This window comes from Muntiacus reevesi, chromosome 13 (assembly GCF_963930625.1).
Source record: "Muntiacus reevesi chromosome 13, mMunRee1.1, whole genome shotgun sequence".
NCBI classification, from domain to species: Eukaryota; Metazoa; Chordata; class Mammalia; order Artiodactyla; family Cervidae; genus Muntiacus; species Muntiacus reevesi.
In genome coordinates this window covers 57,471,399-57,496,014 of record NC_089261.1, presented here as the reverse complement: position 1 = coordinate 57,496,014, position 24,616 = coordinate 57,471,399, and the positions used below count along the sequence as shown (strand labels likewise).

The window sequence follows — 24,616 nt, the reverse complement described above, 5'->3', positions numbered from 1 at the left end:
CCAAATGTATAAATGCAGATTAAAAATCTGTTTGATAGAACTATTCAATGAGCTTAGGGAACTAATTCAAAAGTCTATATACAAAGATTTCAGTGAATTCCCATTTTCTAAGTTATAAGAACACAGAAGTTTAAAAAATAAAACTCTTATTTTCAAGCAAAATAATCAACATTTAACAAAAAGTATAATTCCTTACACAAGATTCTTTTTTTTTTTTTTTTTTTACAAATGGAGTCACTGCCATTTACAGAATTCTCTATTATTCCATCAATGTACATAAAATGCTTATAGGCTGCAAGTAATTTAAACTTCTCTTAATCTTCAAAGAAAAAATATCTATGTTGTTCACATACATGCTGCATTACAAATATCCTAAGTGTTCAGGGAGTATACACTACCCCACTCCCCAAAGAGATTAATTACATCAGTATCTTTTCTGCCATGGAGTACCTACCCAAATTCTGGAATCTCAATATTCTACAGTAGCCCAAGAAAGAAAATAAAATCAAATATAGTGTTCAAAATAAGATTTCCAGCACCCACAACATTGGCAGGCAAAATTTTCTTGCTGGGAGAAATGTTTCCTGCTTATACTATCAAAAGAAGAAAAAACGCTTTCAGATATCAAGCTTGGTACTTCTGGATACTTAACTGAAAATTCAGAAACCAATTTAAAATATACTTGAGCCTTATTAGAAAAAATAATAGGTGGTAGCCATATTCCAGGAAAGGTTCCTTCTAAAACATATTATGTGCAAATAAAAAATAACGAATTTAAAAACTTTATACTCTGGCTCCTAAATATCTTTTAAGAACCAAAGTTGGAAATACATCACTCTTAGAAAAAAGTCCTAATCAAACTATTCAATAAAACAAAAATTGAAGCATTTTGAAAAATTACACTGTTGGGGTAAATTCAACAATAAAAGAATAGAGCAAAAGCAGCACTTCAGGATTAGGTTAAACTAAGAAAAGTTTTTGGCTGTGTTCATTTTTATTTAAAAGTGTGAATTTAAAATTGAACAGACTTGAAAAAAATAATATATAATATGACTCATTTTTTGTATTTATATTCCCAGAAATTTCTAGTAAAGATATGGAGAATGTTCTTCTCACAGGAGGGTGAAAAAAGAGAAATTATTTTGGTTGGAAATGGCTTTACAAAATTACATACAGCAAGGATAACTTTTATTATTTTTTTTTAAAGGATAACATTTAAATGGGGTGGCTTAATTAATTGAAACTGCAATACTATTACTGATATAAGAAAATCATTTTTCTAAATTTGTATTGTTTTTTCACTGTTTCATACTTGGCTCTTTAAAAGTTATAATGTATTCAGAATTTTTAGATTTCATTTTTAGGTTACAATTTAATACAATAAATAAAATACCACTTACTTTAATACAAATACCACAGCCAATACAAAGAGTTTCAGAAATCCAGGCTATTTTGCTCTGGGGGGTAACCTCTATGCATAATTTTCCTGCAAAGGAAAAGACAGAATTAAGTCATTTCTTCTGATAGTCTAATTTTCTGACAACACTGTTATTTCAGCAATTCTGGTTCCCAATTTCCATACAGAATCAAATTTTCAAAGATCATAAAAAGAAATACATTTGAGATAACATCTTAAATCAGTGCTTTGTATGGATAGACTGCTGAACTTATTTACTTATATGAATATTCGTCATGCAAGACAGAAGTGACTAATATGCATATTTTAATTTACTACAAGAAGATGCTGGTTAAAGTATATGTTGTCATTGATTGGGTCACTAAGTCATGTCCAACTCTTTGTGACCCCATGGACTGTAGCCCTCCAGGCTCCATCCATGGAATTTTCCAGGCAAGAATACTGGAGTGGATTGCCATTTCTTTCTTTCTTTTTTTTTTTAATATTTACTTATTTTTTATTTGGTTGCACTGGATCTTAGCTGTGGCATGTGGGATCTAGTTCCTTGACCAGGGTTCAAACCATGGCTCCCTGCATTGAGAGCATACAGTCTTAGCCACTGGACCACCAGGGAAGTTCCAGGGGTTGCTATTTCTGATCCTAAAAGTTAACTAACCTGAATAGTTAATCCACAAAATATGCCCTCACAATGGTAATGTACACCCCACAGGAAACTGAAATACATTAGCTAGATCAGGAAAGCTCCCCAAAGACATGCATCTAACCCACAGACTAAATTAAATTTAGCATTAAGAATACCAATAATTGCATTTCTGAATAGCACAGTAGACTGTAAGACATGACATCTAAAGTTTCTTTTAAGATTTAGTAAGTTTATTTCTCACTAGTATATTTAAAGTAACAATTATTTAGCATAGCCTTTAAAGACTATCATTTCTGAATTTTTGAGAATTTATTTAATCTTGAAAATGTAGCAAAAGCTCATGAAGAGTCATTCATATTAAGCTGTTTTCAAAAAGATTATCAAACACAAACATCGTGGTAGTTCTTTCTTCATGACTTAAAGTAACTATAGGATTTTGTAGAACTGTAAGACTCTCACTAATTTGAACACTGGTTTGATTTTACAGTCAATGAACTTAATACATGAACCGTGAACTTCCAGATGTTCAAACTGGTTTTAGAAAAGGCAGAGGAACCAGAGATCAAATTGCCAACATCCACTAGATCATTAAGAAAGCAAGAGTTCCAGAAAAACATCTATTTCTGCTTTACTGACTATGCCAAAGCCTTTGACTGTCTGGATCACAATAATAAACTGTGAAAAATTCTGAAAGAGATGGGAATACCAGACCACCTGACCTGCCTCTTGAGGAAACTGTATGCAGGTCAGGAAGTAACAGTTAGAACTGGACATGGAACAAGACTGGTTCCAAACAGGAAAAGGAGTACGTCAAGGCTGTATATTGTCACCCTGATCATTTAACTTATATGCAGAGTACATCATGAGAAACGCTGGGCTGGATGAAACACAAGCTGGAATTGAGATTGCCAGGAGAGATATCAATAACCTCAGATATGCAGATGACACCACCCTTTACGGCAGAAAGTGAAGGAAAACTAAAGAGCCTCTTGATGAAAGCGAAAGAGGAGAGTGAAAAGGTTGGCTTAAAGCTCAACATTCAGAAAACTAAGATCACGGCAAGAGGTCCCATCACTTCATGGCAAACAGATGGGGAAACAGTGGAAACAGTGGCAGACTTTATTTTTTTGGCCTCCAAAGTCACCGAAGATGGTGATTGCAGCCATGAAATTAATAGATGCTTACTCCTTGGAATGCAAGTTATAACCACCTAGACAGCATATTAAAAAGCAGAGACATTAATTTGTCAACAAAGGTCTGTCTAGTCAAGACTATGGTTTATCCAGTAGTCATGTATGAATGTGAGAGTTGAACTATAAAGAAAGCTGAGTGCTGAAGAATTGATGCTTTTGAAGTGTGGTGTTGGAGAAGATTCTTGAGAGTCCCTTGGACCGCAAGGAGATCAAACCAGTCCATCCTAAAAGAGATCAGTCCTGGATGTTCACTGGAAGGACTGATGCTGAATCTGAACTCCAATACTTTGGTCACCTGATGCAAAGGGCTGACTCATTTGAAAAGACCTTGATGCTGGAAGATTGAGGGCAGGAGGAGAAGAGGACAACAGAGGATGAGATGGTTGGATGGCATCACCAACTCAATGGACATGAATTTGGGTAAACTCCGGGAGCTGGTGATGGACAGGGAGGCCTGGTGTGCTGTGTGCAGTTCATGGGGTTGCAAAGAATTGTACATGACTGAGTGACTGAACTGAACTTAAACAGGATCATTTAGTCACAAAGTATTAAAAGAAATTCAGAATAAAATCTGGTCTTATTATTACATTTTAAAAAAACCAACAGGGGTGAAAAGTGTACACCAAAGTCTAGAGAACCGTGAAGATAATGTTAAAAGATATTTAAAAGATAATTCTTTTAAAACTTTCTCTTTTCCTTAAATGATCCACAGAACAGCTTACCCATTCGAACCACAGGGCAACTCTTCTTGCACTCCTGCCGACATTTCTTAGGCTTACATTTGTCATGGTTGACAATAGCAATTCTTGTTAATTTATCTGCCATGATTCTAAGGAAGTAAGAATATCCAGTTCCTCTGTTAAAGAAAAGATTAACAAAATTATGGCATAGTCAATGCAGTTTATTAAGAGAAGTAAGTCACAGGCATAAATAGTTCGAGAGGAGGAGATATCACTATTTCAGGTATTAATACCTGGAAATAATTAAAAAAAAAAAACTAGTGAAAGCAATAAAATAACTTGTCACGGCTGGAAAAACAAAATTTTACTTATATACCATTAATCAGAAAATTTATATGAAGGAAAAAAAATAGTACTTTCAACAGTATATACACGTGATGAAACTCAAAATTACCACTGAAAGACACAAAAGACCTGAACAAATAGAATGGTATGCTGTCTCAGTTTTCACAAAAGAGAAGTCAATATCATAGTTTTCAACCTTCCCTGAATTTATATATTTAATTCAATCTCAAAGGGGAAAAACTGAATCAGACAAATCAAATCTAAAGCTCTTATGCAAAAAGTAGTAATAGCGAGGAAAATGGGAAAAGAGTAAGGGGTCAGGGAAACCTATACTTGACATATGGAAAAAAAAGTTGATATAAGGCCTAAGTAATTAATGCTGATACCAGTGGATGAATACAGACCAATAAAATAGAACAGAAAGACTTGACAAGAAACATACATATGATAACGATGTTTACTTCTCCCTCAAACTAATCATCACTTCATATCTTATCTATTTGACTATGACACTACTGATGGAAATGGCAATTATTAAGGGTTTAACCATTACTTATAGTACTTTCAACAGTATATACACATGTGATGAAACACATGTTTCACACATGTTGGTCAACTGGAAAAAAAAGTAAAAACTGCTTTCCCTGGGAACTGAAAATATAGTGAAGATAAATTTTATGTTAACTGCACTGAGATGAAAAGGAGACCAGGGACTTCCCTGGAGGTTCAGAGGTTAGGATTTTGCCTTCCAATGTAAGGGGGTGAGGGTTGATCCTTGGTCAGAGAGGTGAGATTCCACATGCCTTGCAGCCAAAAGACCAAAACATAAGACAGAAGCAATACTGTAATAAATTCAATAAAGACTTTAAAAATGATCTGCACACACAAAAGAGAGACCAAGTAACCAAGTAACTATATGTATATAATTTTGGAGCTTTACGTATATAGTATTTGGTGCTTTTAAAGCACCATAAATTGCAGAGCTGAGGTCAAAGTTAACTTAATCTTCTATATACTGGGCTTAGTGACAGACATTAATGTTCTTAGAATGTGATCAAAGTAATTCCAACAAGTGCCTTACTACTCCAGTTTATTCCAAAATGTAATGAAAGAACCTCAAGCCAAAAGATTACTGATCAACAAAGACACTCTGTTGGCTTTTTCTATCATGATTATGAACCACCATCCAGATATTTCTTGACCGAAAGCTTCCTCTTATATTACTCTCCAGTCTTTCTCACATCCCTTCAATATCATTAGGCTTGGAGGGAACTAGAAGATGTTGCTCTTAGGGCTGCTTCCAGACAATTATTATCTCTCCCTTCTCATTAAAAACATCAAGCTTTTGCTTCTTAGGTCATTCATCGGCTTTAGTCATTTCCAACCATTTCAATCCCTCCCATCCTTTGAAGACTCCAGCCATTGGCTAATGTTCACTCTTTAACAACTTTTGTCATAATACTTGGTGATTTCAATATGTTCATAGATGATCCTTCTATTAATAGCCTGTCATCTCAGTTTATTAACCATTTTTCTCTAGTGAGCTTGTCTTTTACCCTACCCTAGCCCTTCTTCCCTTGGCCAAATCCTTTACCTTGTCATTTTGCATAACTGCATTTTTCTATAACCAACCTTTCAAATACCCCATTCTCTAACCACCATTTCTATTTTTTTACTTCACCACTCACACACAACAATCCAACAATCCTTTAAACTCCCTTCATTCCTCAGACCTGTGACTGTCTCTAGATTCTATCAAATTTCCACTGTCCTTCATCCCTTTGTATCTTCGATGTCTTCTGTACCCACCTAAAATTGTCAGTCACTTACACCCTTATCTGTAATTCTGGTTAAATTCAACTCCTCACCTGCACACAGATGGCAAGAGAAAAAACAAAGCCATGCTGACTAGTATCATCTCAAGTGACCCTTTATGCCAATAAGGCACCACACTATATGTATTTCCATAGCTAAGTCCCTCTGCAAACTAAAAGATATCCACCCACCAATGAGAAGGTTACAACAATTCTTTTTCCTGTCTTTAACATCATCAATTATTCAGTCTTCCCACCAGCTTATCCCCAGAATCCGAACCCTTCACTGTCTGCCCCAACCTCCTCCACTGCTTCATTTCCCCACCTTTTCAGGCAGGGGCTGTGTAAAAGCAGGAGCTGGAATCAAGACTGCCAGGAGAAATATCAATAACCTCAGACGTAAGAGTTGCCTACAGTCAGTGTTTCACATTTCTCTAGGTATTTTCTCTGGAATCCATTGCAGACATTAGGGTCCATCATTCCATGAAAACAGCTTGTCAGGTCATCTGTTTTTAACATGGCTAAAGCAAATGGTTGCCAGGATTTGCTTCAGGGTCTTAGCATTTTCTGCTCCCTTTGCAGTAATGCTGCTCCCACTAGTGAGTCACACGGCCCACTCCTTCAAGTCTTTAATGTTTATTCTCAGTGAGTCTTCTCTAGCTATAAAACTGCCTTGTTTTATTCTTCTTAGCTCTTTCTACCACATTACATAGTATATATTTCATACACATGTATGTATACGGTATATATAGGGTTTCCCTCATAGCTCAGTTGGCAAAGAAACTGCCTGCAATGCAGGAGACCTCGGATTGATTCCTGGATCGGGCAGATTCGATGGAGAAGGGATAGGCTACCCTCTCCGGTATTCTTGGGCTTCCCTTGTGGCTTGGCTGGTAAAGCATCCCTGCAATGCAGAAGACCTGGGTTAGATACATTCCCTGGAAAAGGGAAAGGCTACCCACCCCAGTATTCTGGCCTAGAGAATTCCCCTTGTATAGTCCATGGGGTCACAAACAGTCTGATACAACAATTTACTGTGTGTGTATATGCATTTATGTATTCTCTCTCTCTACACACAGGCAATATTTTTCCCTCTCCAACTACAAAGTACTCCATCATGAGTGTAGGAATTTTTGTTTGTTCATTCCAGTGGCTGGACCAGTGTCTACCACATAGTAGGAATGCAAACATTTCTATTGAATGAATTGAGAAAATGAATTTAAATATAGTAAAAAATTTTCCTACAGGTTATAACAACTTCAATAGTCTTTGCAAGTTACTATTATAGTGACAGTTAAACACTAAAGTATATTATTTTTAAAAATCACCCAAAATGAGACAAACATTGTATGTAACAGAGTTACACTAATGGATAGGTTCACTTTACCTCTTTATAACCTTTAGAAACTCATCTAAAGATCAGCATAAGAAAATAAGTGATTTACAAATTGCTACCAAAAAAGCTATCATTCTAGAAGAGACAATTCCCAAGAGACTGAAGATTCTTCAGCTATTAAAAATAATAAAACTAGAGATCATACAAATTATGGTGAATGAGCACGATTAATTCCCCTGCAGAGGATAAATCTCCATTGATTTATCAATGAAACTGTTTACAATAAGGTTTATTTCTGCCAAACTACTAAATTGTTTCAACTGCTGTTTCAAACCATTTTAAAAACCAAATGACTGTAGGATGATTTTTATCAAATAAAACATACTAGAGATGGTTACAGAGAAGGCAATGGCAAGCCACTCCAGTACTCTTGCCTGGAAAATCCCATGGATGGAGGAGCCTGGTGGGCTGCCGTCTATGGGGTCGCGAAGAGTCGTACACGACTGAAGTGAATTAGCAGCAGCAGCAGCAGAGATGGTTAATAAGCTGATTTATATTTTAAAATGATAAATTATGATGCAGTTAAGAAAAATGAATACAGATTCTTTGTAGAACTGTTCATTAAGAGAGCAAACTGTAGGCACTATTGTTAATTAAATTTCTATGTAAGTTTCAAGAACTGGGAAGAAGGAGCCCTTCCTTTCTTTTTAAATGAGAAAGACACAGTACAGGAAAGCTTGGAGGGGAAGACTGTAGTTACAGACGCCCTGGAACAGGGATCTGAAGCTATCTCAAATCTGAAAACTGGTGTAAACAGGTACTTAAACAATGACCTCTATCATCCTTCCAGCTGAGAGGAAAAAAGGAAGTGAGACATTTATAGAAAGCATTTGTAGTCTAATGAAAGAAACACTCAGTCCTGTCCCACTCTTTGCGACCCCATGAACTGTAGCCTACTAGGCTCCTCTGTCCACAGGATTTCCCAGAAAAGAATACTGGAGTGGGTTGCCATTTCCTTCTTCAGGGGATCTTCCCGACCCTGGGATCGAATCAGCTGCTTTACCGTCTGAGCCACTAGGGAAGCAAAGTCTTAGCCACTGGACCACCAAGGAATTCAGTTGGTAAAGGATCCGCCTGCAATGCAGGAAACCGTGGTTTGATTCCTGGGTTGGGAAGATCCTCTGGAGAAGGGAAAAAGCTACCCACTCCAGTAATCTGGCCTTAAGAAGCAGTCCATGGGGTTGCAAAGAGTCGGACAGGACTGAGCGACTTTTCACTTTGTAGTCTAAAGCTAAAATTATTTTAACACCCTGTGAAAGCATCTGAAAATGAATTATGCTTATGTCATGTGAAATATTCTAAAATTCTATGCTATTGCAGGTTATTACATTTATAAAACGTGTAAGTTGGGAGTGGTGCACAACCCTGATTTCAGAGTCTTAAACTGAAGACAATTAGAAGGGACACTAAATTAATACCACTTTCTCCTTGCCCCATACCAGCAATTATATTAAATATTCTTCCTAAAAAAATTCTTTTATAGGGGAGAACAGGCTTTTAACTAAAACAAAAACAAACAACACTTTTTGGTTCAGATAGGACCAAGTGTGTGTTAGTCGCTCAGTCGTGCCCGACTGCAGCTCACCAGTCTCCTCTGTCCATGAGATTTTCCAGGCAATGATACTGGAGTGGGTAGCCAAAGACAAGAGCCCTTGGTTAATACTGACAAAAACGAAGCATTATCGTCAAGTAGTTGATATAGAATGAATATTCTCAGAACCAGGGACAGAAGTACTGAGGACTACAAAACAGATGCTACTGTCATAAATGCAGTTAGCAGTTCTGTGGAAGAGAAAGCACCTCTCCCCGCAATAAAACCAAAAACAGTGTTTTGACAGTTATTTCTCTCTTACCGATTTTACCGTAAAAAATGAGAAAACGCGCTTAAGGAGTTTATGGGATGTGGGAATTGACTTTAGCCGTCGCGCCCACGATTCACGAACCACTGAAGGGGAAATAAAGGTACTTTCAGTAAAGACACAGAACCTGATCTCCAGGGTTTTAAGATATGATAAGGGGGAAATCGGAGCAATCACCAAGTGTCATAAAAACTCTCGCGAAATGCAAAACGCGTTCAACTGGGAGATTATTTGAGATCACCATGGTGACAGCAGAGTACAAACTGCTGTGAGATAAATCCAGTGACATCTGGCCATCATTTCTATAAAGACTGGGAGTGGACGAGGAGGATCCGACTTCTTGGGGTAAGATGCCGTGACTCATTCCACAATCCCCAAACCGCGAAGAAAAGGCTCCCACCTGTGCCAGAAGAGCCGGGGCAGTAGGGGACGCTCTAAGTTATAAAGGCGGGTTTGGGTTTCATAAAGCTTCAGTGTTAGGGGAGGCGCGGCGTCAAGGCGGGGAGTGGAGGCGGCGGGGACTGGACCACCGAGAGAATGGCACCAATATCCATTTCCGTGTCCCCTGGCGGGGATGGCGGGCCACAGCGGCCGACAGCCGGGTCAGCCAGAGGGAAAGCGTTAGGCGCCCGCAGCGCTCGGCTGCACCCGCGCTCCGGCGGTTCCAGCTGTCTCGTCCAAACCGGCTGCCACGCGCCGCTGCCGCCGCCACCTGAGGCCTAACCAAAGGCTCGCGGATAATGTTCCCACGGTGTTTAGACCGTGGCAAACTGCAGCTAAAGGCCAAACCCCTCCAGGCTATTTACGTACCTGGAGAAACAGATTTCCCTTGCAGAGGGGAACGCAGAGATCAAGCCAGCGCTTGGTTTTCACTTCTCAGCCACACAGCGTGTTCCTTGCGGCCACCGGCCAAAATGGCGGTGCCCAGCCGCCGCCTCACGCATGCCACAAGGACGTAATGCGCGTGCGCGCCAGGGCGCGCCAGGCGGAGCTGTGGAAAGAGGTTGGGAGAGGCGGCTGGGACTGACGTCATTGCACTGCGACGTCAGTGACGTCTCTGTGGAAGCTAGGCGGGCCTGGGAAGCCGAGTGGGAGTGGCGCGGAGCTGCGGCGGATCCCGAAAAACTGAGTGGCGGCAAGCAGAGTCCGCGAGCTGTAAGTGCGTGGGCTTTCCCGGACGGGGAGAGTGGTTCTAGCTTTAAGCGAACACCTTCTCTTCTCCATTGTCAGCCTTCTTTTACGCCGTTTCCTCAAGGCCGGTGGGTCAGAAATGGATCCTTAGAGGTTGCCCATTCTAGTACTTCTGGCAGAGGTGTCCAGCAGAGCCGACAGAGTCTGCACCAGACACTGCTCGCGGTGGCATTCTCTCCTTGTCCTTAGCTCCTGAATGGAATGACCAGGAACCCATTCTCCTTCGAGCTCCGTGTTTTTTCCACTTGTGGCGTCCAGTACCAAGTTCGGCAGTTGAATTCTGCTCCAAAATAGAGACGGGCCTTTGGGGGGCACAGTTTGACATTTTTGGACATTTGAAGATGTGACCGTAGGTTTAATTGCCTCATCTTAGATCTTACTTAACTTGCAGGTGGCAGTACTTTAGTTTATTATTGAACCTATCCATTCCATCCATGTACTCATTCAGAAAACTGCTAATGGATCATTTAAACCTCAGTCCTTTCCAGTTTGTAGTTCAGTGTCTGGTATTATTTAAAGAGTGTCGAGTGTGAAGAGTTAGAGAACAACAGATCTGACAGGAGGTGGATATCAAGGAGACAGTATACAGACCTTCTGGGCCAGGTTCATAATAGCATGTATGTATAACGATGTTTAGTAGTTGTAACTGCATTGCTGAAGCAATTTTACATGTTGCTCACTATCCAAGAGGTGTTTTTTTTTTTAATCACATTTGGACACACTTAGCAAGATTAACTAACAAAAGATGTGAAAGATGAAGTAGACGTCTGGTTTAGAATAGGCCGGTTACTCACTTCTAGACATTAAAGGCATTCTTCTGACTTTATGTTCTATAGTAACAGCACATGTAATTGGAATTTTTGACAATTAATGAAGAGAAGTGATTTTTCTCTGCATCACTTAATGGATTATTTAAGATATTGACCAATATTTACATATTCCTGGATTAATATTTCAGTCTGACTTTTTTAGGTAAAAAACTTCATTTGAATCGGAATTTTTGCTCATAGAGGTATAGAACAGCATAGCATTATACAGTTATACATCAACCCCTTTGGCAGGAAAGGGGAAAGCCCAGACCCCTCAAAAGTATAGACTAGTTAAAGGTGAACCTTGAGTTGACATCCTGATCCTATGGCCTTTGACTACTATATTCTGCTGCTTTGCACAACTTGTAAGTCATAATATGTTACACTGTGGAAACCAAACTGAACTCTCAAGTGTTTTAAATTGCAGTGGTTATGTCAACTGCTCTTGAAAATAGATGGTTACTATCCAGGTTACATTAGTGATACACTGGCTGTTAAACTTTTACCATTTGTAGAAAGATGCTCAGGTCCTGGTGTAATGTGAATATTCTTTTTTTCTACATAGAATATTTTAAAAATGACCACACCAAACAAGACACCTCCTGGTGCTGACCCTAAGCAGTTGGAAAGGACTGGAACAGTACGGGAAATTGGGTCACAAGCTGTTTGGTCACTCTCATCTTGCAAACCAGGTAAAACAAAAAGAAACTGTGTTAACTACTGAAAGTTTCCTTGTACACTGGACTGACTTTAATATTCATTTTGTTTAGGGGTGTGTGTGTATGTGAGTCACTCAGTTTGTGTTTGATTCTTGGCGACCCTTAGCTCGCCAGACTCCTCTGTCCATGGAATTCTCCAGGCAAGAATACTGGAGTGGATTGCTATTCCCTTCTCCAGAGCATCTTCCTAATCCAGGAATTGAACCCAGGTCAACTGCATTAAATGTAGATTCTTTACCATCTCAGCCACCAGGGAAGCCCTTTGTTCAGAGGCTTTATTTATGTATTTTTTTACATGAGCTAAACACTTTAATTAAAATTCAGAGATTGTCAGAATGGATAAAAATCATTTCAACTATATGTTGATTACAGGAGATACAGTTTAATGTAAGGAAACCAATAGATAAAACTAAAATCAAAGGAAAAGTCATTTCCTACAAATAGAAGTGTAAGATAGGTGGTACAGATTTTTAATATCGAATAAAGCAGACATCAGGCAAACAAATCAACAGAGATAAAGAGGAACACTTGATAAAAAGATTAGTTCATTAAGAATATAAAACAATCATAAATGTGTACATATTCAATAATTTCAAAATACATGAAATAAAAAGAGAAATGGAAATATCAGCAATTATCATTAGAGATTTTCTTTTCTCAGTAGTTGATAGAATACTTGTTAAATTTGGGACAGATAAAGATGGGAACAACACCTTAACCTAACACTGTCAGAATACTACGTGCAACATCTGCAGAAGGCATGTTCATTCCCGGTGCATGTAGGACTTCCACCAAAATAGACTATTTGCTAGGACATACGTTTCAAGATTGAAATATTACTTGCTATGTTCTCCAACCATGATTAGAGAAAGATAGCAGTTACTTAATACATTCATAGTATATAATAAGACAACCTGCTCAGTTGCTTCAGTCATGTCCAAATCTTTGTGACCCCATGGCCCATAGCCTGCCAAGCTTCTCTGTCCATGGCATTTTCCCAGCAAGAATACTGGGAATGGGGTGCCATTTCCTCCTCCAGGGATCTTCCTGACCCAGGATTGAACCAGCATTTCCTGCATCTCCTGCATTGCAGGAATTTTAAAATCTAATTGGATTTGTTATATATCTCTTATATATATCTCTTATATATCTCTTTGTAATTGCTTTACTAGTATCCACTTCAGTTTAACTGCACATGTTATAAGGTCTCTTTATCCTCCCCTCTTTTTACTATGATTCAGTTATTTGGTTAGCATTTTTTTGACTATTTCTCTGGATGGGATAAATGAATGATACATTTTTTGAGTGATTATATATCCCCAAATAATTTTATTGTACTCTTGGTTGGGATAGAATTCTCTTTCTCTCTTTTTTTTTCCCCCAATGTGATAAAGTACATTTTTTTTTTTTTTCTATTTTGAGAAAGGTGTCACTTCAGACTTTCACTAGGATGAAGTTGGATTAATTCTTCCCATTTAATGTGTAGTATTCAAGCTAGAACTCACATCACCAGGGACTGAAAATTTCTTTATGAACTTAACACTGCATCCTTTTCCTGGACCTAAAACAAAATAAATATGTAGTGCTTCACAAATTTACGTGTCATCCTTATACAGGGGCCATGCTAATCTTCTGGCTATCATTCCAATTTTAGTATATGTGCTGTCAAAGCAAGCACTGGGATAGAATTCTTGAGTGGCAATCCTTTTCTCAAAAAGTTGTGCATGCTAGTTTACCATTTCCTTTTATCATGTCGCAAGTAAGAAGGTGTATATCTGTCTGTCTTACTTGCTAAGTAACTTGTTCTTTCTTTCTTTCTATTGATTCTTAGAGTTCAAGACTTTTGCCAGGATACTTGTGTATCTTCTCTCATCCATATAGCCTGCAATATGATAGGCATTTTCAATCTGTAGACTCCAGCTCAGAGAAAGTTTTTTAGCTTAAGAAATTTAAATAATAATGTTATTGATTCAGTAGTCATTTTTCTCTCAGAAAGCTCTACTATTTACACATTAAGACTCCTGAAACCATCTTCCCAACCCAGCCTCTTCCCCCTGAGGATTCTTTTCTCTCTTTTTATGAGTATTTTGAGGTATAATTTACTTAAGAAAAGCTCACCCTTTTTGTATTTATAGTTATATGAATTTTAACCAGCACGTCACAAATCAAAGCACCATCACAATTAAATACAGGTCATTTTCATTGTGTAAAGAAATTTCCTCGTCTCTTTGTGGTCAGTCTTTTGCCCCGTCCCCGACTCCTGACAGCTTGATCTGTTTTGTGTCTCTTTGGTTTTTACCTTTCTCAGAATGCTATATAAATGTAATTGTATTTTATGTAGCTTTTGAGGTCTTAACTTCTTTCACTTAGTATAGTACATTTGTGATTCTTCCTTTTGGAGTTGGTTCCTTTTTATTGCTGATTACTATTCCACCGTATGGATGTATCCCAATTTGTTACCTATTCACCAGTTAATGGACCTTTAGGTTTGTGGTAGTCAGCTTCCCAGATGGTACCAGGGATTCCTGTTTGCTGCTTTTCATGCCCTTTTGATGACCTCTCCCACATTGTGTCAGGGTGAGTCTCTGGGACCCGGAGAATATGGCAGACATGATGGTATGCGATTTCTGAGACTAGCTCATAAAAGACATCAGGGCTCTGCCACACTCTTATTTGGATCACATAGTCTAGGGGAGACTAGCTCCCATTTTGTGAGGAAACAAGGGGACCCGTGGAGAGGTTGAGATGGCGAGAAACATGGCCCTCTGACAACAGCCAGTGGCGAGCTGGGGCCTCTTGGCAACAGTCATATGATTAAGCCACCTTAGAATGGATCCTCCAGCCACTGGATAACCAAACTGGTCCCAAATTCCTGTCTCATAGAAATTGTGAAATAATGCATGTTTGGTGTTTCAGGGTGCTAAGTTAACTAAGATAAGGTTGTTTCCAATATTTGGTGATTATGGAGGAAGCTACCATAAGCATTCATGTCCAGGTTTTTGTGTAGACATATATTTTTATTTTTCTTGAGTAGATACTTAGGAGTAGAATGGCTGGGCTCATTTATTTTTATTTCTTCTTTCCAGTCTGTACCTTTTATTTCCTTTTCTTGTCTTATTGCATTAGCTAAGACTTTGAATATGATGTCACATAGAAGTGGCAAAAAGGATTGTTGTTGTTTAGTTGCAAGTCGTGTCTGACTCTTTTTTTGTAGTCTTATGGACTGTAGCCCCCTAGGCTTCTTTGTCCATGGGATTTTCCAGGCAAGAATACTGGAGTTGCCATTTCTTTCTCCAAGGGATCTACCTGACCCGGGGATTGAACCTGTGTCTTCTGCATTTAGAGGTGGACCTTTTACCGCTGAGCCACCAGGGAAGCCCCAAATATGGTGTTAGCTGTTGTTTCTTGTGGATATATAAAGTTGAAGAAGTCCCCCTAATTTCTGTAGATGTGCTGATAGAGTTTTGTTTTGAATGAGTGTTGAATTTGTCAGATGCTTTCTCAACATCTATTAGTATGATAATATGTTTTTTCTCGTTTAGCCTGTTGTTTTGATGGATTATATTAATTTTAGAACATTGAACCAACTTTGCATACCTGGATTAAATTCAAATTGATTATGGTGAATAATTTTTTTATACATACTTTCAATTTGCTAATATTTTCTTGAGAATTTTTGCATCTATGTTCATGAGAGAGATTATTCTTTAATTTTCCTTTCTTGTAGTGTCTTTGTCTGGTTTTATTATTACAGTAATGCTACCCTTATGGAATCAGTTAGAAAGTATTCCCTCTGCTTCTTTTTTCTGAAAGAAATTTTGGACACTCGGTATTATTTCTTCCTTAAATGTTTGACAGAAGTCACCAGTGAAACCATTTAGGCCTAGTGATTTCTTTGAAAGGTTATTAATTTTTGATTCAATTTTTATAATAGATATCGGCTTATTCAAATTATCTGTTCCCTTGTGTGAGTTTTGTTGGATTGTGTCTTTCAAGGAATTGGTCCCTTTTATTTATCAAGTTTGTGGCTGGAGCTCCTTATAGTACTCTTTTATTACCCTTTTATTCATGGGATCAATAGTGATGGCCCCTCTTTTGTTTCTTGTATTAATAATTTATGTCTTCTTTCTGCTTTTCTTGTTTAGCCTGATTAGAGGTTTATTGATTGTATTGAGCTTTTCAAAGAAAAGCTCAGTATTTGCAGTATTGGTGATTTTTCTCTCTTAATTTCCTGTTTTTATTTCTTTCTCCTGCTTATTTTGAATTTAATTTGCTCTTCTTTTTCTAGTTTTCTAAGGTGAACACTTAAATTATTGATTTTAGAGCTTTCTTCTGTTCTAATATATATATATTTCATGCTATAAGTGCAGTAAACTTCAGAAAGCACTGCTTTCTGTTATTGATTTTTAGTTTAATTTTGTTGTGGTCTGGGAGTACAATTTGTATGATTTCTGTTTGTTTGAATCTTTTTATGTGTGTTTTATAGCCCAAAATGTAGTCCATTTTGGTTAATGTTACACATAAACTTGAGAATAACCATGTATTCTGCTGTCATTGGATGAAATAATCTGTAAATATCAAATTAATATAGCTGATTGATGGTGCTGGTTCAGTTCAATCATACATTGACTGATTTTCTGCCTGATGGATAAAGGCTTAAGATTCAGAGGCTAAAATTCCTTTAAGGTCCTTGTTTTTGTCTCCCTTGTTTGAATTTCTCTGCTGCTACTACTGCTAAATCACTTGAGTCATGTCCAACTCTGTGTGACCCCATAGATGGCAGCCTACCAGGCTCCTCCGTCCCTGGGATTCTCCAGGCAAGAACACTGGAGTGGGTTGCCATTTCCTTCTCCAATGCATGAAAGTGAAAAATGAAAGTGAAGTTGCTCGGTTGTGTCTGACTCTTAGCGACCCCATAGACTGCAACCCACCAGGCTCCTCAGTCCATGGGATTTTCCAGGCAAGAGTACTGGAGTAGGGTGCCATTGCCCTTTCTAGAGACTCCTTAAATGGCATCTAAGCTTGCAGGTCTTTGAATTTAGCCTACTGATACTATATAGGAGTCCTGTTGATATGGTGTTGTTACGGGGAGAATGGAAGTGTTCTGTAATCCTGTGCATTGGATCTCAGTCTTTTAGTGGGCCTGTGTCCATGCCTGTGACCTTCGCAGGTGCTTCTCCCCTTTTCTTACCCCACTTAGGTGAGGCAAGGCTAGAGCAGGGTGGAGTCAGGTGTTTTCCTGTCCCTGTGTCAGCTGTGCTGTGCTGTGTTTAGTTGCTCAGTTGTGTCTGACTTTTTGCGACCCCATGGACTGCAGCTCTCCAGGCTCCTCTGTCCATGGGATTCTCCAGGCAAGAATACTGGAGTAGGTTGCCATGCCCTCCTCCAGGGGATCTTCCCAACCCAGGGATCAAACCCAGGTTTCCCGCACTGCAGGCGAATTCTTCACTGTCTGAGCTGCCAGGGAAGCCCTCTGTGTCAGGCTGTGGTGAAAAAAGAACAGCAACAACAAAAAATACCAGTTAGGCTCTGTTAAAACAGTTTTCCTTTAATTCAGGCCTTTGTTACGGGAAGGAGAATGCTTTTGGTGTGATTCACAATGATCACCTTCCTCCTCTATCTGCAGGAGTCACTGGAGAATTTTCTCTGATCTTTACCATAAAGAGAAACTGATGGGGCTCCTAGAAGTAAAATTCCTGAAGATGTGGAGCACTCTCTAAGGCATCCAGGTGTTTTTACTCTCTCCAGCTAGTCTGTACTCAGTCTCCAGCAGTTAGCCAATTGGTGATTACTCTTAAGTTTTTCCTGTAGTTGAGTTTCCTACCAGTTGCTAACTCCAGTGGTAGTTTCTGCTCCTGGTAATATGTGAGTCTCTGTTTTCTGTTTCTTCAGTTTTCTGAGTGGTGGTTTGCCTTGTGGCCTCTGTTGGACCTAAATAATTATTGGTTTTCAGTTCAGTTCAGTCCAGTTGCTCAGTCGTGTCCGACTCTTTGCGACCCTATGGACTGCAGCACTCCAGGCCTCCTGTACATCACCAACTCCCAGAGTCCACCTAAACCCATGTCCATTGAGTCTGTGATGCCATCCAACCATCTCATCCTCTGTTGTCCCCTTCTCCTCCTGCCTTCAGTCTTTCCCAGCATCAGGATCTTTTCAAATGAGTCAGCTCCTTGCATCAGGTGGCCAAAGTATTGGAGTTTCAGCTTCAGCATCAGTCCTTCCAATGAACACCCAGGACTGATCTCCTTTAAGATGGACTGGTTGGATCTCCTTGCAGTCCAAGGGACTCTCAAGAGTCTTCTCCAACACCACAGTTCAAAAGCATCAATTCTTTGGCGCTCAGCTTTCTTTATGGTCCAACTCTTCACAGCCATACATGACTACTGGAAAAACCATAGCTTTGACTAGACGGACCTCTGTCGGCAAAGTAGTGTCTCTGCTTTTTAATATGCTGTCTAGGTTGGTCATAGCTTTTCTTCCAAGGAGCAAGCGTCTTTTAATTTCATGGCTGCAGTCACCATCTGCCTTGATTTTGGAGGCCCTCCCCCCCAAATAATTTCTCACTGTTTCCATTGTTCCCCCATCTATTTGCCATGAAGTGATCCAACCATTTGCTATGATCTTAGCTTTTTGAATGTTGAATTTTTTGAATGTTCAGTTAATCCAGCTTTTTTATTTTTGTTGTTGTGAGTGAGAATAACATTGTCCTTGCTCTTACAAGTCAGGCTCTTCAATAAATGCTGGAGAGGGTGTGGAGAAAAGGGAACCCTCTTACACTGTTGGTGGGAATGCAAACTAGTACAGCCATTATGGAGAACAGTGTGGAGATGCCTTAAAAAACTGGAAATAGAACTGCCATATGACCCAGCAATCCCACTCCTGGGTATACACACCAAGGAAACCAGATCTGAAAGAGACACGTGTACCCCAATATTCATCACAGCACTGTTTATAATAGCCAGGACATGGAAGCAACCTAGATGCCCATCAGGAGATGAATGGATAAGGAAGCTGTGGTACATATACACCATGAAATATTACTCAGCCATTAAAAAGAATTCATTTGAATCAGTTCTAATGAGATGGATGAAACTGGAGCCCATTATACAGAGTGAAGTAAGCCAGAAAGATAAAGACCAATATAGTATACTAACACATAAAGATGGAATTTAAAGAGATAGTAATGATAACCCTATATGCAAAACAGAAAAAGAGACACAGATGTACAGAACAGACTTTTGGACTCTGTGGGAGAAGGCGAGGGTGGGATGTTCTGAGAGAATAGCATTGAAACAAGTGTACTATCAAGGGTGAAACAGATCACCAGCCCAGGTTGGGTGCATGAGACAAGTGCTCAGGGCTGGTGCACTGGGAAGACCCAGAGGGATGGGATGGGGAGGGAGGCGGGAGGGGGGATCGGGTTGGGGAACACATGTAAATCCATGGCTGATTCATGTCAATGTATGGCAAAAACCACTACAATATTATAAAGTAATTAGCCTCCAACTAATAAAAATAAATGAAAAAAAAAAGAAAGAAAAAAAAAACCAAATCAGGCTCTTTTTCCTTTTCCTTTTAAATTCTGTGTCTCTTTTTATTTGAAGTGGATTTAATATAGACGGTTTTTTTAAAAATCCAGTCTGACAGTCTTTGTCTTATAACTCAGAGTGTTTAGATCATTTACACCTAATATACCTATTGGTGAAATTAGATTTAAAACTACTGTCTTGAAATTGGGGGATTTGTCCATTTTTTCCCCTCCTTTTTAACCTGATTTTGGATAAATTCAGTATTTTTTGTGACTCTTATCTTTCAACTGACCCATAAGTTGTACCTCCTTTTTGAAATTTTTTGAGGGACTGCCCTAGGATTTCACTGTACATCTTTGTCACAGTTTACCTTCAAGTAATATACTACTGCTATAGATAAGGCATACAAATCCTTTAACAGTGTACTTCCAATTTCTCCTATCCTTTATGCTATTTTGACATACATTTTATTTTTTGCATATTTAAAACCTTCAGGGTACCTTGATGCTATTTTTCTTTTAAAAGATCAATTATGTTTTGGAGTGATTTAAAAACAAAACCTTTTATGTTTAACTTTTTCAATTTTTGGAACTTTTTCTTTCTTTGAATAGATCCAGGTTTCTGTCTGATATCATATTCTTCCTGCCTGAAGAACTCTCTTTACAGTTTTTATATTGCAGGTCTGCTAGCAGTGTTTGGTTGAAAACATTTTCATTTTGCTTTTTATTACTGTGGTGTATTTTCCTTGCATGAAATTCTAGGTTAGCATCTCTATGTCTTAGAGATATTCTGTATCTTCTGGATTATGTAGTTTCTAAAGAAAAGTCTGCTGTAGTCAATGTGGCTTTTTCCCCCCACCTTCTTTTAAGATTTTATCTTTAATATTTAACAGTAAAGATATGAAGTGTGTGTGGGGGGGTGGGTGTGTGTGTGTGTGTTTAATCCTGCTTGACATTCATTGAGATTCTTGGATCTTCTGGTTTGATGTCCTGCATTATTTTGAAAATTCACTGCCATTATTTCTTGTAGTTTTTCTTTTGCCCCATCCTCATCTTTCTGGGAATCTAATTATACATATGCTTTTGTTGTTGTTCAGTTACTCAGTTGTATCCAGCTGTTTACAACCCCATGGATTGCAGCTCACCAGGCTTCACTGTCCTTCACTATCTCCTGCAGTTAGCTCAGACTCATGTCCATTGAGTCGATGATGCCATCCAACCATCTCATCTTTTGTCACCCCCTTCTTCTTCTGCCTTCAAATCTTTCCCAGCATCAGGGTCTTTTTCAGTGCGTTGACTTTTTGCATCAGGTGGCCACAGTGGTGGAGCCTCACCGTCAGTCCTTCCAATAAACAGAGTTGACTTCCTTTAGGATTGACTAGTTTGATCTCCTTACTGTCCAAGGGACTCTCAAGAGTCTTCTCCAGCCCCACAGTTCGAAAGCATCAACTTTTTGGTGCTCAGCCTTCTTTATGGTCCAACTCTCACATCCATACATGACTTCTGGAAAAACCATAGCTTTGATTAGACAGTACTTTTGTCGGCAAAGTGATGTCTCTACTTTTTAAGACACTGTCTAGGTTTATCATAGCTTTCCTTACAAGGAGCAATCATCTTTTAATTTCACGGCTACAGTCACCGTCCACAGTGATTTTGGAGCCAAGAAAATAAAGTCTATCACTGATTCCATTGTTTCCTCATCTGTTTCCCCATCTGATGGGACTGGATGCCATGATCTTAGTTTTTTTGAATGTTGAGTTCTAAAGCAGCAGAGCGTTTAATTTTGGTAAACCATTTGGTATTTGTCCCTTTGCTTTAGGTGCTCTATTCCCGCCCCCCCGCCCTTTTTTCTTCTTAGTGTTTTGCTTTGCTTTTTTTAATTGGTCTAGCTTCAAGTCTACTACTTCTTTCTTTTGTTTTATTGAATCTACTAGTGATTCTAAGGAATCGTTCATCTCTGCTATGTTTTTTATTTATGGCTTTTTCATTTAACTCTTAAAGGAGTCTTTCCTATGTTGAAATTCCCTGTTTCTTTGTTTCATCTACCTTTTTCCCTAAATTCTTTAACATATTAATCATAGCTATTTAAAGTCCCTGTTTGTTAATTTAAACATCTGTTTCATCTGAGTCTATTTCTAGTGATTGCTTTATCTTTTGATAATATTTGTTTCTCTTGTTTGTTTGTGTGTCTTAAATGTGCTGTGCTAAGTCATGTCCAACTTCAGTTGTGTCTGACTCTTTGTGACCCTATGGACTGTAGCCTGCCAGGCTCCTCTCTCCATGGGATTCTCCAGGCAAAAATACTGGAGTGGGTTGCTGTGCCCTTCTCCAGGGTATCTTCCTGACCCAGGGATTGAACGCTCATCTCTTAAGTGTCCTATATTGGCAGGCGAGTTCTTTACCGCTAGCACCACCTGGGAAGTCTGTTGTAAATGCTTACCGAATGCTAAACTGTGGAAAATTCTGAAAGAGATGGGGATACCAGACCATCTGACCTGCTTCTTGAGAAATCTGTATGCAGGTCAGGAAGCAACAGTTAGAACTGGACATGGAACGACAGACTGGTTCCAAATAGGAAAAGGAGTACGTCAAGTCTGTATATTATCACCCTGCTTATTTAACTTATATGCAGAGTACATCATGAGAAACACTGGGCTGGATGAAGCACAGTCTGGAATCAAGATTGCAGGGAGAAATATCAATAACCTCAGATATGTAGATGACACCACCTTTATGGCAGAAAGTGAAGACCTAAAGAGCCTCTTGATGAAAGTGAAAGAGCAGAGTGAAAAAGTTGGCTTAAAGCTCAACATTCAGAAAACTAAGATCATGGCTACTGGTCCCATCACTTCATGGCAAATAGATGGGGAAACAGTGGAAACAGTGGCAAACTTTTTTTTGGGGACTCCAAAATCACTGCAGATGGTGACCGCAGCCATGAAATTAAAAGATGCTTACTCCTTGGAAGGAAAGTTATGACCTACCTAGATAGCATATTAAAAAGCAGAGACATCACTTTGTCATCAAAGGTCTGTCTAGTCAAGACTGTGGTTTTTCCAGTAGTCATGTATGGATGTGACGGACTGTAAAGAAAACTGAGCGCCGAAGAATTGATGCTTTTGAAGTGTGGTATTGGAGAAGACTCTCGAGAGTCCCTTGGACTGCAAGGAGATCAAACCAGTCCACCCTATAGGAGATCAATTCTGAGTATTCATTGGAAGGACTAATGCTAAAGCTGAAACTCCAGTAGTTTGGCTACCTGATGTGAAAAGCTGACTCATTTGAAGAGACCCTGATGCTGGGTAAGATTGAGGGCAGAAGGAGAAGGGGATGACAGAGGATGAGATGGTTGGATGGCATCACCGACTCAATGGACATGAGTTTGGGTAGACTCCGGGAGTTGGTGATGGACAGGGAGGCCTTGTGTGCTGCAGTTCATGGGTCGTAAAGAGTCAGCCACAACTGAGTGACTAAACTGAACTGAAACATTAGTAGATATTGAAAAAAATGGTATTTACACTCTGAAATGATTACCTCTTTTTTACTGTCAGACTTTTATAGTGGAAGTTGAGTAAGGAATTGACCTGGTTTTTAGATTATTTTTATTTTTGGTTTGTTTTGTTATGGTTACCTTCAGTATCATAGGCTTCAGATTCCTCTAAAGATTCCAGTGTTTGTGGCAGGGGCAGCTGTGCCAGAGGAGTTTTCTTAGTGTTCCTCTTCCATAATCGTTTTCAGTTATCTTTCTATCCCTGGGCTGCAAGGGTGTCTCTCTGCATGCTCTTGCCCTGCCTCCAGCAGTAAAATATGATGGTGCAGAGGCTCAGAGGCAGGACTTCTCTGTTTTCTCATCCAGCTTCAATCCTAGATAGCTTGTGTGTGCCTGGTCTCCAGGGTGGGACCTTCTCAGCGTTTTGGTCTCTCCTACCTATGATAGCGAAACTCTGGTTTTTGTGGCTCAGCTGGTTAAGAATCTGCCTGCAACGTGGGACACCTGGGTTCAATCTCTGGGTTGGGAAGATGCCCTGGAGAAGGGAAAGGCTACCCACTCCAGTATTCTGGCCTGGAGAATTCCATGGGCTGTATAGTCCATGGGGTCGAAAAGAGTCAGACATGACTGAGTGACTTTCACTTCACTTTCACCTATGATAGCGAAACTCTGATGTTTCCTAGGGGAGAGTTTTCTGTCCTGTCCCAGAGGAAGGAGTGTTTCCTGCTCCTTTTCCAGGATAGAGGGTTTTTTCCTTTAGTTCTCTCCCAGCAAGCATGGATCTGTATCTGTGTGCTGGAGTCAGCAGGTTTGATTCTGTTCCCTTAGCAGCTTAAGTTCTTTTTCTGTAGGAGAGAAGGCTTTGAGGGGAGGATGGGTTTTTGCTTTTCCTGCAGTGGCAGTCAGTCCCCTCTTCCATGCTTGTACCACTGACTTTCCAATTTCCTGTTCTCCCCACAAAGTGTTCTCTTATGTGCACAGTGAGGGCTCTTAGAAAAGAATCTAAGAGTCAGTGTGAATTCACCTTGTGTTTGAGACTCCCAGGGCTGCTATTCTTTAATGATAGCCCACACTTAGCCTTTACCAGTTTGTTAAAGTTCTACCTGATTCCTTTTTATGTGTGTATTGGGTCGCTGTTTCTTCCTCCCATGCTCTACCACAGTTGGGACTGGCTGTCCATCCTTTCTCTCCCTACCTGCAAACTGATCCTTCTTGGGTTTCAGGGTATTTGGTTGCTGCATAGTTTTAAGGGCTCATGTCTGCAAGAAAAATTATGAGATTTTGGTTTATCTAGCCATTTTTTGTTGTTTGAGTAAGGGTGGTGCCTTTTTCCAGCTTCTAGACTGCTTCAGAAGTTTCTAATATTCTTTGTAACACCAAATGTTTCTGTGAATTTTGCTCAGATTGAGCATCTCCTGTTGCTTTACTTAGTAGCGTAATTCTGGTGCCATGCTAATTTCAGTAACAGGGTAGGAGTCAGTGCCCGTTCACATTGTTTTCTGCTGTGGGACTTGGCAGAGGGCAACACGTAG

At 39.4% G+C, this 24,616-nt stretch overlaps 2 protein-coding genes and 1 non-coding gene across 4 annotated transcripts in view; 1 reads left to right on the top strand and 2 right to left on the bottom strand.

Annotated features, from left to right (window-relative positions):
- The window catches only part of ABCE1 (ATP binding cassette subfamily E member 1), a 29,852-nt gene extending 19,562 nt beyond the window's left edge, over positions 1 to 10,290 (bottom strand). The window contains exons 1-3 of the mRNA XM_065903874.1: positions 10,158 to 10,290; positions 3,976 to 4,109; positions 1,401 to 1,486 (exon numbers count right to left, since the gene is read on the bottom strand). Coding sequence (XP_065759946.1) covers positions 1,401 to 1,486; positions 3,976 to 4,078 — 189 coding nt within the window. The 5' untranslated portion in view covers positions 4,079 to 4,109; positions 10,158 to 10,290. The remainder of the gene's footprint in view (positions 1 to 1,400; positions 1,487 to 3,975; positions 4,110 to 10,157) is intronic.
- A 73-nt stretch (positions 10,291 to 10,363) lies between these two features.
- The window catches only part of ANAPC10 (anaphase promoting complex subunit 10), a 77,836-nt gene continuing 63,583 nt past the window's right edge, over positions 10,364 to 24,616 (top strand). For both annotated transcript variants that reach the window (XM_065903875.1, XM_065903876.1), the window contains exons 1-2: positions 10,364 to 10,502; positions 11,913 to 12,039. In XM_065903875.1, the coding sequence (XP_065759947.1) occupies positions 11,925 to 12,039 (115 nt within the window). In that variant the 5' untranslated portion in view covers positions 10,364 to 10,502; positions 11,913 to 11,924. The remainder of the gene's footprint in view (positions 10,503 to 11,912; positions 12,040 to 24,616) is intronic.
- LOC136146165 (U6 spliceosomal RNA) lies at positions 13,638 to 13,744 on the bottom strand. Its single transcript, XR_010658904.1, has one exon. It is a non-coding gene; the product is annotated as a U6 spliceosomal RNA (small nuclear RNA).